The 15735-nt window shown below is 43.1% G+C and overlaps 2 protein-coding genes across 3 annotated transcripts in view; both read right to left on the minus strand.

Annotated features, from left to right (window-relative positions):
- The window catches only part of maml2 (mastermind like transcriptional coactivator 2), a 35126-nt gene extending 32611 nt beyond the window's left edge, over positions 1 to 2515 (minus strand). The window contains exons 1-2 of the mRNA XM_068714077.1: positions 1891 to 2515; positions 1197 to 1646 (exon numbers count right to left, since the gene is read on the minus strand). Coding sequence (XP_068570178.1) covers positions 1197 to 1646; positions 1891 to 1911 — 471 coding nt within the window. The 5' untranslated portion in view covers positions 1912 to 2515. The remainder of the gene's footprint in view (positions 1 to 1196; positions 1647 to 1890) is intronic.
- Positions 2516 to 5929: 3414 nt separating this feature from the next.
- gab2 (GRB2-associated binding protein 2) overlaps positions 5930 to 15735 on the minus strand; it is a 34006-nt gene continuing 24200 nt past the window's right edge. The window contains exons 3-10 of one of the 2 annotated variants that reach the window (XM_068714098.1): positions 13299 to 13527; positions 10699 to 11294; positions 9849 to 9946; positions 9381 to 9660; positions 9166 to 9256; positions 8896 to 8998; positions 8648 to 8767; positions 5930 to 8536 (exon numbers count right to left, since the gene is read on the minus strand). In XM_068714098.1, coding sequence (XP_068570199.1) covers positions 8393 to 8536; positions 8648 to 8767; positions 8896 to 8998; positions 9166 to 9256; positions 9381 to 9660; positions 9849 to 9946; positions 10699 to 11294; positions 13299 to 13527 — 1661 coding nt within the window. In that variant the 3' untranslated portion in view covers positions 5930 to 8392. Of the gene's footprint in view, positions 8537 to 8647; positions 8771 to 8895; positions 8999 to 9165; positions 9257 to 9380; positions 9661 to 9848; positions 9947 to 10698; positions 11295 to 13298; positions 13528 to 15735 lie in introns of both variants that reach the window. The other variant, XM_068714089.1, reaches the window with a different exon arrangement.

Consider the following 15735-nt stretch of genomic DNA (forward strand, 5'->3'; position numbering starts at 1 on the left):
TGGCTTCACTGGAAAAACTGTTTTTACATTGTTTATTTTTCCATCCAGCATCTCCAGCAAATCTAGAGCGGGAACATCTGCGAGCTTTCACCCTTTTGACATCATATTGAAATGCTGCTTGGGAAATAATTCATAGTCTAGATGCTGAACTCCCACATGTCCAATGAAAGAAAACAACAAAATAAGTCTCCCATCTCACTGGCTGTGCCCTTAACAGGAAGTCAGTCCTATCAGCACTAGCAGGCACACAGAACGCCCCGCAGTGTTTCACAGTCAACTTACCCTACACTATGTCTTTAACACGGCTCTGTTGTTGAGGGAGAATATACCGAAATTATACTGTCCTTTATTCTCAATATCCCTTTCTCTGAAGATTCTCAAAATAAGGTCACACCGCTCCTTACTTGATACAGGATCCCTCAATAACAAACACACTCTGTTGTTAAGAAACACTTTGAGAAACCCTGTTCAATGGCAGGTGGCATCCTCTTGAGAGTTTGGTAATTCACACGACACAAAGCAAACTGACTTATCTGTAGCACAATGATATTAAATGGGTTAAAAAAAGCCGCAGAAAGCATCTGCATCCCTGTTTGGATCAGCTGCACAGTAGAGATGCTGACATGGTTTGCACTAAATGCAAAACATCCCCATGACCCCAAAACAACTTCCTCTGAATGGATTGCTTTGCAAACCACCTTTGTGATCCTGCATCATCCCATCCACTTCGAGCCCCCCCCCCCCTTTAAATCAGCAAGACCAGGAACCGAGAGTTTATCACTCTTGTTTTAATACATTGTTGTGTCATTTGGTCTGGATTTGGTTGTCCTGTAAGGTTGGGCAGAGCCTCAACTGTTTGTTCATCAAGGGTCACAGCAGAACGAATCTTTGTAGAAACATTACATTGTATCACTGCAGCATCGACCACAACTCTCAGCTGACCGGTAGATTCTCACAAATGCTTGTAATATCTCACGGTCTGAGTTTTACTGTCCTGTATGTTTGGGCAGAGCTTTACCGGTTTGCTTATCATCACAAGTAACAGCAGCAATATAGTCAAAAGAAATTAAAATCACCATGATAAACATATTCACCATGGTATCATCCTCAAGCTTCCTCATCATCATTGTTTGTGGCAAATTATGATGAGCATTCATTATCACCACCATCACCAACTGGGTCTCTCCAAAACTCACCGCTATGCGCGTGGATATCTTCTGCTCGCCCTCGGCGCCCTTTAGCTCTCCGTTGGCCCTGCTGTACTCTGGAGGTTGCTGGTTCGATCCCCGGCCGCCCTTCGTCTTTCGGTTCCCAGGCCCTTGGTGGACTATGTTGAGCAGGTGAAGCGTGCTCTCGTGCTCCCGGTCCGAGCTCTCGGCCTGGCCCCTCTGGTAGCGGTTCTCGCAGGTGGAGTGGTGCCGCCTGCACAGCTCTATGCGGGCGCGCAAACGCTCCACGATGGCGCTGTGCAGCTGTGGTACCGCGGAGCCTCTGGAGGTGGCCACCACCGGGCCGTTGCCAACCCCAGCGGGCATGTTTCCTAAACCCAACATGGGTACGAATGCCCCTGCAGCAGACTGAGCAGGGGTCGCTTCTCCCATGCCCGCAGGTCCCCGACAAGTTAGAGACTGAGGTCCACTGAGCTTCTAATGGACCACAGCACGGGCATGGAAGAAAACAAGACGTATGCACTCAGCTATGATCCCATGTGGAAAGAAAAATACTACACTGCACGCACGAAGTCACTTGAGAGAATTACGATGTAGCCTGTGATATTTGTTTAAAGACAAATTGCACAATTATCTCGTCAAACTGATAGGAATGTTACAGCGATGAGGAAGATTAAAAGACACTTGCCTGTAAAGTAAGATAAGGTCAGTATAAACTCACACAATGGCTCCACAGAGGCATTCAAAAGTCCCAATGTTGCAGAACTGTATTAGTGATCGCTTCCTCGGGGGTGCGACTATGTCAGCTTGTAATTAAAACTGAAATGATTTACAAACACGAAAGGCTCGCGGATGCACAGCTGGAATGGATCCACCGTTGCTTAACGACTCGATCTCTGCTCGCGGATAAATTATATTCAATATGAATCCTTTTGGATGATTCAAAACCACAGCACGCACAACTTCAGCTCCATCGGTGGGAAGATCCCTGGTACAACGCCATCCTACTTTATCTCAAATGTGCCACACTTGTGAAATAGTCCGAAAAAAAAGGAGCGAGCCCGCAAACTGCGAAATGTAAAGTGAGCGACTGGTCGCCAGAATGGGAGAATCGACCAACGCACGACATTCACGAAACTTCCAAGACTCACGGCATTTTTTTTGTTTGGATTTTAGTCCTCTCTCTCTCTCCGTCTTTCTCTTTCCACCCGGATAAGAAGGATCTGGTTGCAAATTACAAGTCAAAAAGCACGCAGCTGAAACGCGGGGGAGCCGTTGCACACACCGATTGAGATCCGTCTCAAATAGTCCATTGACAATCGTTTGTCCGTGTGGTGCACCGAGGCAATAGCGGAACTACAATACACAGACCCTCATTGTATGAACATTCCTCCTTTGACATGACACGCTCACGCGGACGTTGCGGGGTCCAAACGCACACTCTAGTGGAGTGAAGGCAGAACTGTTCTGCAAGACACACTGGGGCCGTGACAGTAGAGGGGAAAGGGGAAGGTGACACCAACGACGCGCGTGCAGGTGAAAAGTAGCTGGTGAAGCAGAGACAGATTTATTGTTATGGTTACAAATATTTTATTGTGATGGTGTTTGAGATTAATGGATGACCGTTTGTGGTGTGTTGGTTTAAACAGTAGAAGGCGCTTCAAATGTTTTTGGATATATCAAATATTAAGGAACTAGAATAAAACACATAACACCAAACCTCCTATATAACTTTGGCCACGGGGTGTCAATGCAACATCAGATGGAATTAATCTCAAAAGAGAATAAAGTGGTCAGCCAAACTACGAAAGCTTCCATTTGTAGGAAATTATTAACTTGTCAATTTTTTTGAAACTATAACATTGATGTATTTATTTATCCACCCTTATTAAATCATATATATATATATATATATATATATATATATATATATATATATATATATATATATATATATATATATATATATATATATATATATATAAATAAAAGAGGGCAGACTTTAAACAAACCAGCAAATTGCATCAACCAGGGAATTGTCATTCAGGGCCAGGACAATAAGACTGTAAATATAGGCATTGTTAATGACAAGTTATGATAAAAACTAATACATTTCAAGTTGCGGCTCAGTTGGACTTTCACTGGCACTGTCTGTTAACTAGTTTGACTTGTCGACATTAATGTTACATCACGGAGCACCATATTCATGCACACATACGGCACAAATATCATACTTACATGTAACATCCTATACAGGCGACTTTCAACCCAAACATCGATCGAACTGTAATGAAGAAGCTCAGATACTTAACGAGCCAATGTACCAATTAAACCCTTACTGGCTCCAGAGATGCTTGTCTACAAATAGGGTCCTTCATTTTCTGGAAACTGGAGGCGGCTGCTGTGCCTGAAGTGAACTGCAAGCCATTACTTGTCTAGTACAGTTTGTGTTCATCAATACCTAAAAGCTGGAGAACGTTAAGGTTACGTAGTGCCATTCAATTTTAAAATAGGGGTAAAGTGGATTTAGTTGGTTTTGCGTCCATTGTACTGCTGATTTAAGTGGAGGGTCATAGGTGGCTGCAGACATACCATCTACACTGTAGATGAAGACTTTGTACTGGATGCCAGCACACTAAGGTTCACAACAACAACCAGGCAATCACACTGACATTCACAGAGACAGGATGCATGTTCTTGTGAAGCAGAAGGAAACTGAAGGCCCCAGAGGAAAACCACACAAACGTGGGGAGAACATGCAAAGGTCACACACAAAGAAGCAAAGAGGACAGCAAACCTGTGAAACACTGACTTACCTGGCTGCCCTTTAAAAGGGTAATAATCAATCAAACTGGCCCTCCTGCTTACTGAAGCCACCTGGCACTGACTAAAACTCAGGTTTTAATTTAATCTTAGTCGTTGGGGGCCACCCCCTTCTTCATTTTAGTAGAGTCCGAAGATTACCAATACAGTTATCATAAACTCATGGGGATCACAATAGAAGTTGACAGGCTGCAGCAAATACTTAAGAACACATTCAATATAGCAGGACTCTTGCAGAACACTCTGCTGGTAAATAACTGGTAAAAATGTAAAAATTGTAGCAAGATATGTATATATATATAAAAATATATATAAATATATATATATATATATATATATTGTTGAGAGATCGTAGAAAAGAATGAAAGTATAAAAGTATAACTGTTATAACCTGTAACCTTTTGAATCAACGTATAACCATTGAACCTATAAACCTTTTGACTTTTTGATAGAAATGATTAAACCTATAACTTGCTTTACTTTTTGATAGATGTGATGAACCATATAAACTGTATATGTGTCTTTATTAGAATAGTCACTCTAAAACATATGCTTCCTCTTGTGAACAGGATCAAACCAGTTACATTCTGTGTTAGCTCTAAAAGAGGGGAGGACTTGTGTGTGAGTTACTCATGAGCCTGAAGGAGGTGGAGCTTTTTAGCAGCATAAAAAGGAGCAGAGAATCTGTGAGTTTGGGCTTTTTCCCCCCAACTGGACTTAGGGGTCTTACCCCCTTAGAAAGTGACTGGATTATTCCTCATAGCAAAATCAGTGAGAACTGATAAAGAAGAAAACTCCGTATAGAAGGAGTGTTAGACTTATTTCTTGTACCACAGAAACTGTTTCATTGACTTGAAATTGTTGTATGAGATTGTTGTAAGAAAAACCTAAATAAAAATCCGGCCTTACATTTTGTAAGAGACTGAAACCAAACAAAGTATTCTGGTCGTTTAAAACAATGTAACCCTCTTCCCCTGTCCGTTGATGGTGTGATCAGAAGTGACGTCTGAAGCATGCAGAGGAGCTTAAGGTAAGTTCCCTGAGTGAAGACTTGGCAGTGTTAGTCATAAAATGGTGAGAATGTTCACAATAGGCAATAGTAAAGTACAGACGAAGTACATAACTATTACATACAGGGTGCTAGGGTTGCATCCCATTGAGAACGCCTAGGGCTTTAGCCGTAAAAGAATTTCAAGAAGACAATTAATCCGAAATCCTAACGATTTAGCTACGGGGTGAGATAAAAGGCCGAAGGTATTGTTCCAGCACCTCAACAAGGAACGTATATCCTTGCAGGTGGGACAGCCGACGGAGTGACCACCGTGTTAGGTGCGAACGACTTCCCCGCCTAGAAACGGGGCAGGCGCCGCTCACGCTTCAATATATACACAGGCAGACACAGTATCAGTATCCATGGTATTCCTATGAAAGGAAGGAGTAGAAATTCTTTTCATTGCACATTTTATTTTTTAGCTGCTCCTCTTAGTCAGTTAGTCAATCTGTCATTGGGGTCTTGGTTGACGTAGACATTTCTAGCTGATTAGTCGTTTTTGTTTCGTTAAGGGGTGGATGACATTGTAGTCATTGGTCAATCATGAAGCACAATAACGTTCATTTAACAATCACACCAGTTAAACAGATCACAGAGAAACACATTCTTATTTCTTTTATATCTTGTATGTATTTGTAAATGTCTGGTATGAGAACACCTCTCAATGCACAGGCATACATCCTGACTGAAACCTCTTGTGTGTGCATCAGCTCTCAAAAACTCTTACCTATCTTTAGCAATGCCAATGGATGCAGCTGCTGTACAACACAACAGGGGGCAGCAGACTTCAACCTCTGTGCATTACAGCACCAATTAAGAATGTGTGGAAGAGAGATGAGAATACAGTGTTTTGGTTTACATTTAAAGAGGAACCTTAACGCCAAACTTTGACTTCTTGATTTATTCTATGTCCACAGTTTAATTCAACCATAATACAGGAATAACAAAGTATTGTATTCTTGTGTATCCCAAATGAACTGTACCACGTTACCGTCACACTGGCATCGTCTGTCATATTGCTTCACAAAATCAAGACAGTTCGCATACATCAATGTTAGTAGAGAGAAGATTTCCTTGTTTGATAGTTGTTGTTGTTTTCTTTCCTTTTTACAATTATCAACTGCAAAATGCACAATAAATTAATAAATTAACACACAAGCAATCTGCAAATGTTTTACAGTAGTAGCAATAACAGTGGTTAAAAAATGATCTCTACTAGTACAGTACGTCAACCCAGTGACAGTCTGACAGTAGATCTGAGCAGTCTTTTCAATCTCGCCCAGTCAGGCTGTCATTTAACATACTACGACTCACAATCTACCACGACACGTACACAGCTCTTCTGCTTACAACGGGTATCTCTAGATAATAAATTACACATCCATTTCACTTCAGAGACTGACAGGGAGACAGGCTTTTCTTCAGTCTTTTCTTTCCTCTCTCACTCTTTGTGAATCACAGTTCACCTGGGAAGGGCTTTCCCAGTGCAACTCAAGCTGCCAGCCTCCCCATTTCATGTATAGATCACAAAAATTAAATTTGGAATAAAATAAAAAAAAATAATAAAATACACGCTGTAACAAACTTAGCTTAATTTAGCCTGACCCCGTCCTCATGAATATCACTTGCTTACATGTTTCAGTAAAAAATAATGATAAAAAGAATATAAAAAGCAGTAAAAATGGTAGAAAAACATTAAGAAGTAAATCTTAATGAAATAATCCATAATACCATCTAGCACTGCATGGCCACACGATTCATAGAAAGGTCAAATAGGTATTCACCCTTTAGTGGTTCCAGCCCACAATGAAATACTGGACTTAAGTTGAACTAGAAACTGATCATTCAGTTGTCCTAAATACAATATGGCTCTCACTTGAATAATATTGTGAATAATTCAATTTCTCCAAGGCAAAATTTACAGTCGAAACTGAAATAAAAATATAAGGCAAATTAAACAAATAAAAGAGTTTAGGAAATTAAGAAAAACATTCTTTCCTAAACTATTTTTAAGTGACTAGGATCACTGGCAAATCTTCATTGTGGCACGCTGCCTTTGCAAGAAAAGCACGTTACATTACTGCAGCGCACCCTTTGTCTCAGACAAGTGCATCAAACAGTCAACAAGATGTGCTGCAAATATGTCATTCTATTAATAATTTACATACAGAAAACAATTACTCTTCAGAGACAGATAGCTGTAGTGTGTGGCGTATCAAAGACCGAAGACATACATCAGGAAAGCCTCCTTCTACTTAGCTTGCATTTATGGTTTTCTTTTATTTATCTCTAGGGAGAGAGAAAGAGAATGAGGGAGGGGATATCTGAACTCCTTGGAAAGTACACCTCCTGCTTTGTTTCTGCCTCCTCCAACTCAATCATTTTCTTGGTCAGTGCACATTTCAGATGAAATGTATTAGAAGACTACCTGAAGTGAATTGCCCACTGAATTCAAGCCTGCAAAGATACAAGATGCGTCTTCTTCTTCTTCTTCTTCTTCTTCTTTTCGTCGGCCTTGCTCTCTTCATTCTGTACATTTAGACGTTCCTGACTTTGTACCTGCATTGAAATAATTGGCCTGCCATCCAGCCCGACAGCTTTTAAATATGGTTTGGGCTCATACTTAATTGAAACCGAGGCAACAGCCATGTGCAGTCATCATTAGGGCTTCTGACACGGGCCTTTACGCAGTTGTAAGTCTGTATTTTTTTTCCTCCCCCTCCTCTTACCAGACATGCACTGCTAAGCCGAAATGATTGCCCGCAGTGAAAATAATCTCTTCACTGCTTTTGCAAGGCTCAGCACAAATGATAGATTGAAGTGAAAAGAGAGAGTCTGCCTGCATGCCAAAATTGGAGTGCATCTTGGCATTCCTGAGACCAGTAAGCGTACTCTTACAGTATATTAATATGGTTATCGACCAGTTAGCCTCTGCTGCCCCTTTCAATTGCAGCAATTGGGTAAATTACCTGCTAGATGCAAAATGTTTGACTGTTGCGAGGGGGGGGGGGCTTTGAGGAAACACTTGATTCATGAAGGATGGATTAATAAGTAATGATGATATTTTCATACACATTATCAATTGTCCACAGACTGTTGTAACATTCTGCATGGAGAGCTTTGGCAGGACGCTTCACCTGTATATGGCCTGATATCCTGCATGTTAGCAGTGCATTGCAGTAAAAATCATCACAGAGAACAGGCATAGGATAGGTTATGGCTTTTTGTCCAAATAATTCAGTCTTAATCAAGCCCAACCAGTATTCATCGTGATGATAGACACATGATACTAGAGATGCTTGACTTAAGGTTGGTTGGACTTAAGGTCATTGTTTTGCACAGGTCAGTGTCAGGACTTGACCCCCTTGGCAGGTTCAGTAGACTGCCGCACATCGGTCCACTCTTGCATTGTGCTTTGCAGTGCCTGGGTCTTCTCCTTGTCAACTTGCACGTAGTCCACCTTCTCATCCGAGGTCACGGAGGATGTAGATGGCTGCGGAATGATAAATAAGCAGGAGTGAGATTCTGGCCCGTGGCGAACTGCACTGCGGTAGAAATTAAAACAAATGCAGAACAAATTGAGTCTACAAAATCATCCGCTTACTTTTCTGTGCGGACTGGGTGACCCTGGCTGGAAGTCCAGCGCTAGGTAGTCCACGTTCCCACACTTCCGAGGGGCCGGGCTACTGGTGCCGCTCACGGCTGGGGAGGTAGACGCTGGGTTCTGCTAATGGGGACGAGAGAGGGAGGTTTCACTCACACAGAGTAAGCGTAGCACGAAAACAAGTGGATCATTAAAAACAAAGAATACAATGTGCTCTCCTGATCTCCCCTCCGGCTATTGGGACTCACCATAGCCACATAATTCTCCTCACTGTCAGCAGAGTCGGTGCTGGTGATGCTTTGTGTGGAGATGGGACGACAATGCTGGGAGGACATGGAGTTCATAGCAGGCCTGAAGCAAAGCAGACAGGACTGTGAGTGCTTCTACCTTCTGACTGTGCAGGACATTGTGTGTGTGTGTGTGTGTGTGTGTGTGTGTGTGTGTGTGTGTGTGTGTGTGTGTGTGTGTGTGTCAGTGCCCTTAGGTAACCAAGCTTGAATGACTGATATGAGACTCACATGGGCCGTGTCCAGGACATGGTGACTGGGCTCTTAAATGGCAGCTCATCAATGATCCCATTGTTCTTCAAATCAAGAGGTGTTGGCTTCGCTGTGGAAAACAGGAGCACAGACTGTCAACAAAAAATCATTGTCCTTTTTGAAAACAATCAACAAAACAAACAAGACAACCCAAACTTTGGGATCACCGATAAGCTTTGCTGTCAAAAACTCACATTTCCTGTTTGGTTTGAGGTTGCGGTTGATGGGTGGTGGTGTGACATCACTGAGGCGGCTGGGCCGGTGACACAGGGAGGCGCTGCTCCCCTTACGGGCAGGTAATGTTGCAGAGAATCCTGGGAAATCAAAGTGATGTGGCCCAGGGCTCATAGGGATGTAGATATTTTTAGGGCTGTCAGCCTGGGCAGCGCTGAGTGGCGAGGAGCCAGGATTCATGGGCACATAGTTGTCATCTGAGTTGCCGCTGTCTGAGCGAGTTAGAGGCGCTTTGGTTCTCTGTTGTCAAAAGAGACAGAGCGTGCATTACTCTCTTAAACTCTCTGGGCTCAATATTGCAGGAAAACTGTAGCACTCAATTTGAGTAAATATAGTAGAGATGCTTTTTCTATCTATGCAGTTTATGATGTCGCACTAACAGCATCTGTCTGAGGAGGGAGTGCAGTTGAAGGGAGAGAGTGACTCACCAGGTAGGAGCTGAACCCATCATTGACAGACTCCACAGACTGGCCGGAGTTGTTGAAATGGATGGGACGGTGATGGCTATTAGTTTCAAACGAGGAGCCTGTGGAGAGAAGCGAGGAGAGAGATCTATGTTTACAACCGACATAAACTCTAAACTCTAAAAAGAAAAAAAGGGCTCCTCAAGGGAAGTAGTACAATGCAAGAATACGCCGATAGAGACAAAAACGCCTGACATTTCCAGGAGAAAACTCACGTTTCTAATGAAACAAACAGAACACAAGTGACATTTCATTAAATGCTTCACTGGGTTATAATTAGTCTTTGCAGCACAGGTGTGTGAACAGCCTGTAGCCTCACTAACAAGGGTCACAGGTCAATTCTAGTCTCTGGCTATACAAGGCCTGAGCATGGACTTGGCAAAGCAGAGAACACAGAATAATAAGAGGCCGGGCATTGTCTCTGCGAGTGTTTTTTTCTTTTTTCATTGCTTATCAGCCTGGAACGAGGCATTCTGGAGCGGGCTGTATGGCTTGAATTTCATTAGCGTCTCAACAGAACAGTGTCTGCTAGACTGGCCCGTTTGTTTCTGCTCAGCTGCTGGCGTTAAATCAGTAAAATGAGAGACAGAGGAAGAGGGAAAGAGTGAGAGAGAGAGAGAGGGAGGAAGAGGAAGAGGAAGTACAGAGTTAGTGCAGCACCACAAGAGATCGGACCGATGAAGTCAGACGCGCATTTGAAAACAGGAAACAGGTCAAATGTGCGAGTCAACTGAAATTGCGTTTAAAGAAACAAGTGTCGTTCCGAAGAAACTTATTAGGAAAGCAGTTAAAGCACTAATTGCTTTCAGTGTACCTCTGTGCAGCCTGATGTTCTCGACAGCAGGGAGAGTATTCCTGCGTGGGATAACCGACACTGCAGGCGTCACCTCTCCATTCTGGCTCCCTACCGACTGGGGACTCCCCCACTGCCCCTCTGAACCCTGGCTAGGTTTAGGGGGCCTGGGAGGAGGAGCACAAGAAGACTCAGAGCTGGAGGGTGTCAAGGCATTGTGATTCTTATCAAACGTCCGGGGGATCTGGTAGAAGGAGCCAGGCGTGGTAGGAAGGTCGTAATTGTCAGTCGGCCGTTCGTTGCTGTGCACGGTGGCAAGGGCGTTGCAGGGCGTCTTGAAGGTGTAAACCTCCTCGTCCTCCAGATCTGGCTCACCTAGACTGCTGTGAGCCGGTGCCTCAGAGCTGTAACCTCGCGGAAGCACATAACAGGCCTCCTGCGGGGAGTCATCGAGCCCCGGTAACTGGTGTTTTCCTGGCTTGGGCAGGCTGTAGAAGCCGTGCAACTGGGCGCCCATGCCGTTGAGACAGTGGGAGAAGCCATGGGAGAGTTTCTGCACCGCAGAGTCGCTCCCAACAAACAGATTGCTTCGCGTGGCCTGGGAGAAACTGGCACTCCTGCAACATGGACAGAGACATACACATATTACACAAATGCACACATTAAGTCTTTATGGTCCCCCGATTTTCACAGTGCCTAAATGCTCCCTCCAAAACAGACATCTGTCTCATACTCCAATGCCAACCTATTAAGGCAATTCCAATGGAATTATCCACATAGCCACTAGATGGCACTGTAGCACTTCAGCTCTCAGCACAGTAAAAAAAAAAAAACAACAACACACCTTGTCATCACTGTTAGAGCACATTTGTGCAGCTCTAGCATACACATTACATTTTAGTATTATTAACATTTCCCTGAAAAGCTGATGTGTTTACATGTTTTCTGTATGTCGATAGGGAGAGGACATTCGTGCTAAGAGGTGCTATGACTTTCCCACAGTTTTTCAGCTTTGGTGAGACACCCAAGGGACATGCCTCATTTATTCTAGCTCCTTTGTAGCGCTTGACCTTGAGTGCCTACTAGAGCAAACCTACAGCTTAGACATTTCTAGCCAGTTAGCTGAGCAATGGTCCGATTCAGTAGGCCAATGCAAAGATAAGATATCCTCAATGACTCGTTTCTTTATGTCTGTACTGATCTTCCTTGGGATGTTCTGCATGTGTTAGCTACACTGCAGGTTTCTAATGGTTGTGTTCAATCTCGATCATAAATGTAACCATTTTAAATGAATAATGCATCAAAAGTAATACAATTAATATTGACACAACATGTTGCTCTCTCTGACTTTGTTTCTTTTTCATGACAGATGGCACGTTGGGTTTCATCAATTCTTCCTCTGTCTCCTCAGGATTTCAATCATCAATCAATGATCTTGTTCATTACTCTGCCCTCCATCATTGTGGCTTCATGGGGGCTTTTTACACAGATTAATTTATACCATTGGTCATCAAACCAGTGGAGTTTCATTCTGACGTGAATCATGCCCCGCCACCAGATGCCTGTCTTAATTAGCAGACCCACGGAGCAGAAGCTGGTGAGGGAGTGACAGAAATATCTGCATAAAGCTGATGAGATGGATTGCGAGGTTTGGTTTCACAGAGGTCCAACACTGCAGATTTATGTGCAAATCGTGTGGCTGAGAGGGCAGTTCTACCCCGCGCGAGTCTAAACCTATAGGAGTGATGAATTGCGAGCCTCAACCTCATTGATCATGTACTGTGCCGGCTATCTGCTGAATGGCATCATTATTAAAGCTGCCTTTTGATTCTTGGAAGCGGCATGGCGGCAGCAGGAGCTGAGGTGAATGTTAATGGAAAAACTCAGGAGTGCATTTCACATAAACACTTGGTCCTTTTGTTCTCCCGCTCAGCATATAGCCGAGATAAGCATGCATGTCCTTATACATACAGTTGCTCAACAAGTATTCCCATCTTTTGTTGCACTGCATATTTTGTTTGTTTTGCATTATTGGGATGAATTACCTTTATTTTTCTGATATTTCATACAGCGACCAAAAACAGACATTTTATACTGAAATCATTTTCAATATTGCAATATAAAATGACATTGCTCTATGTCAGAAAATGGTATCCATAGTGCCGATCCCCACCTATCCCTGTAGTATTTTATCATTTTAAATTAAATCAAATAATAGTCTGTTTGTAGAACCACAATGCTCGTAGAAACATTTCTTCCAGATTATCTATTACTCATTTTAGAATATTTTCAGTTTAGAATATTTACTTCCAATTCAATATCTTTGTTAAAAATTGGCACTTCCTCAGTCAGAGCACTTGTAAAATACATTATAACATTTCCACAATGCTTTGTCGCACACACACACACACACACACACACACACACACACACACACACACACACACACACACACACACACACGTGCATAGACACAAAGCAGTTGGATAATTTTCCCCCGCAACAGTAGTTCCAACCCTTAGGGGCATCTGAACTGAGGAAGCGTCGTAAACCTGTACGTTGACCTGCATTAAGGGATAACAGGAAACTGACACAGGACGCCTGAGGGTCGAGACCTTTACCGTGCACTCTCTGTCTTCCTGCTCATGCACTGATGGAGGAGGAGGTAGTCCTGGGGTGCACTGTTGGACAGGGAGCTGTGGTGTGTGTGGCGAACAGGCACGTCAAAGGTGAAGAGGACTGGCTGGCTGGAGTGGATGGGGGCAGAGGACTTGCGTTCTCCGGTCAGCGGAGCCATTGAGCCGGTGACATCTGCCCCGACAGAACGGGGCATATGGTGTAACCTGCCATCTGCAGACCGGAGAAATTGGAGTTATTGATTGTTTAACCCATAACATGTGCTTGTTTTATTTTTTTTCAAAACCCAATCTCACGGCTTGTCTTGGGAATTTAAAAGAAGATTGCAATATTATGCTACAGAAAGTAGCATAAGATTGACAACAATCTGCCAAATAATCAATCATTCATCCTTAAAACATTCTTTCTTTTGTTGAAGTCAAAGGGCAGTGTGTAATTCATTTGAAGATTTTATGCCTCAACATGACCTTGCCTTGCATGGAGTCTGGTATTCAGTAGGTTTCCGCCTGCACTCTGATCAATAGAGACGAGGGATCTGTCTCAAGAGAAAACAGTATCCTTCGGCTTTTTCTGAGGCAGCAGGGTACGAGTGACTTAACAGCCCATGATCCACGTTATTCTATTCGACCAGTGTCAATGTGCTTTGTTTGATTTTTCTTTTGCGTTGCACTGTTTTGCACAGCGGGACTACTGTGTGAACGACATGGTCGTACAGTCTTATTGTTTATGTGTGACATCCCTGATATCTGCATCGAAAGGCTACAAAGAAAAGATGAATCTGAGAAAGGGATGCTGCAAATAGACTAGGCAGGAGGCCAAATAGAGGAGGCGCACAGTGAGCTGTAGGAGTAGAGAGTGGGCGGCCCACTGATCCATCGACCCATGGTGCTGTGTGCAACACAAGCTGATGGGAGGGAGAAAAAAAAACTCCACCAACCCTCTTTTGCTGATACCAATCTCTCTCTTTTTCACTGTACAGTAAATGCAAGGTAAATACTACTTCCATCTATGCAAAGTCAAAAAAGTGCATAAAGAGAATTTCCACGAGACTAAGATGATGTCTTAAAATTGTATGTTTTGTCCAACAAACAGTCTGGAACCCAAAGATGTTTAATTTACAAGGATATTAACAAAACAAGACAGTACATCTTCACATTTTAGAAGCAGGAATCAGTGTATGTTAAACAATTTTATATATATTAGTTATATAAATGACTTAAAACATCAGTTAATCAACTGCTTCAGCTCTAATTTAAATCATATCTGAAAAGTAACTTCAGAATTGTCACTCCTTTCTAACAGACACATGCATTTAGTTTATTCTCAACCATTCTCCTCCTCCTACGTCAGACCTTTACAAAGCACATTATGGGTCCAACTACCCTTTAAGAATAGGCTGATGTCCTGTGTGAGTCATAATGTGAGCTGACCATACAGAGGGACCACAGCCACTGCAAAAAAACTGAAAACACATGCAAAACATGGAGTGTGAGCGTGTGTATGCATGTGGGGTGGTGGGAGGGCGGGGGTATTCTGAAGCCCAGTTAGCTGAATGAGGTCGCATCCAGGCCTGAGGGGGAAAAGGCCTCTGCTGTGGGGTCTCCAGGCCAGTGGACATCAGTGAGATGCCCGGGCCCACCGCCACACAGGCAGGCCCCGCCCCCCAATGCTCCTCAATTACACCATTGTTCTGAGAGATTCCACTCTCCATAGGCTGGTTAGGCATCATCTCCTTTCTCCACAAAAAGCTTTGTAAAAGCTTTCATCTAGTGCGGTGAGCACTAGGGCACCACTAACATGGGTAGATATATTGATTTGTTGTAGAAAGACAGTCCCCCACCCCCGCCAGAGTGGAGAGCTGCATGGAAAAACACATGCAGACTTAATGACTGAAATACTGACGACACAACTTCAAAACTAAAATGTAATCTGGTTCATTTTCACAAAGTGTGTGCGCACCAGAGTATGTTTTTGTGCGTGCCCTAAATGGGTTTTGATTAACTGCCGCACATGACTGTCAGAATAAGAAGGAGAAGAAAGACGACTGGTCCAGTCCGCTGATGGAATAGCCTACATGGCTCATCACTGACACTAATGGGTCTGATGATGTATGTTACCACTGGGAAGAAATTCCATCAAGTCAGTCCACGACACAGAAATAGAGAAAAGAGCAGAAAATATAACCCTAAAACTTTGCCTTAGGTGCTTCTGGTAATATTTTCCTCCACTGACTAATGTACTGTCAATATTAGGTGGTGAAATGTTTATCAACCAAAGGTAGAAGTAATTTGTTACACTGCATCTGACAAAGAAAAGTAATAAAGCTGGGAGGGACTGGCACAAGTAAAAAATAAAGGCTAATTATAGTTTTTTGAGTTACGAGCCTGACGTCATTAGTCTCTTCGACTACGCTGAAACCTC

Source organism: Cebidichthys violaceus, unplaced genomic scaffold, assembly GCF_023349555.1.
Source record: "Cebidichthys violaceus isolate CVI_PGR_0920_01 unplaced genomic scaffold, fCebVio1.0.p SCAF_1, whole genome shotgun sequence".
In the NCBI taxonomy this organism is placed as follows: domain Eukaryota; kingdom Metazoa; phylum Chordata; class Actinopteri; order Perciformes; family Stichaeidae; genus Cebidichthys; species Cebidichthys violaceus.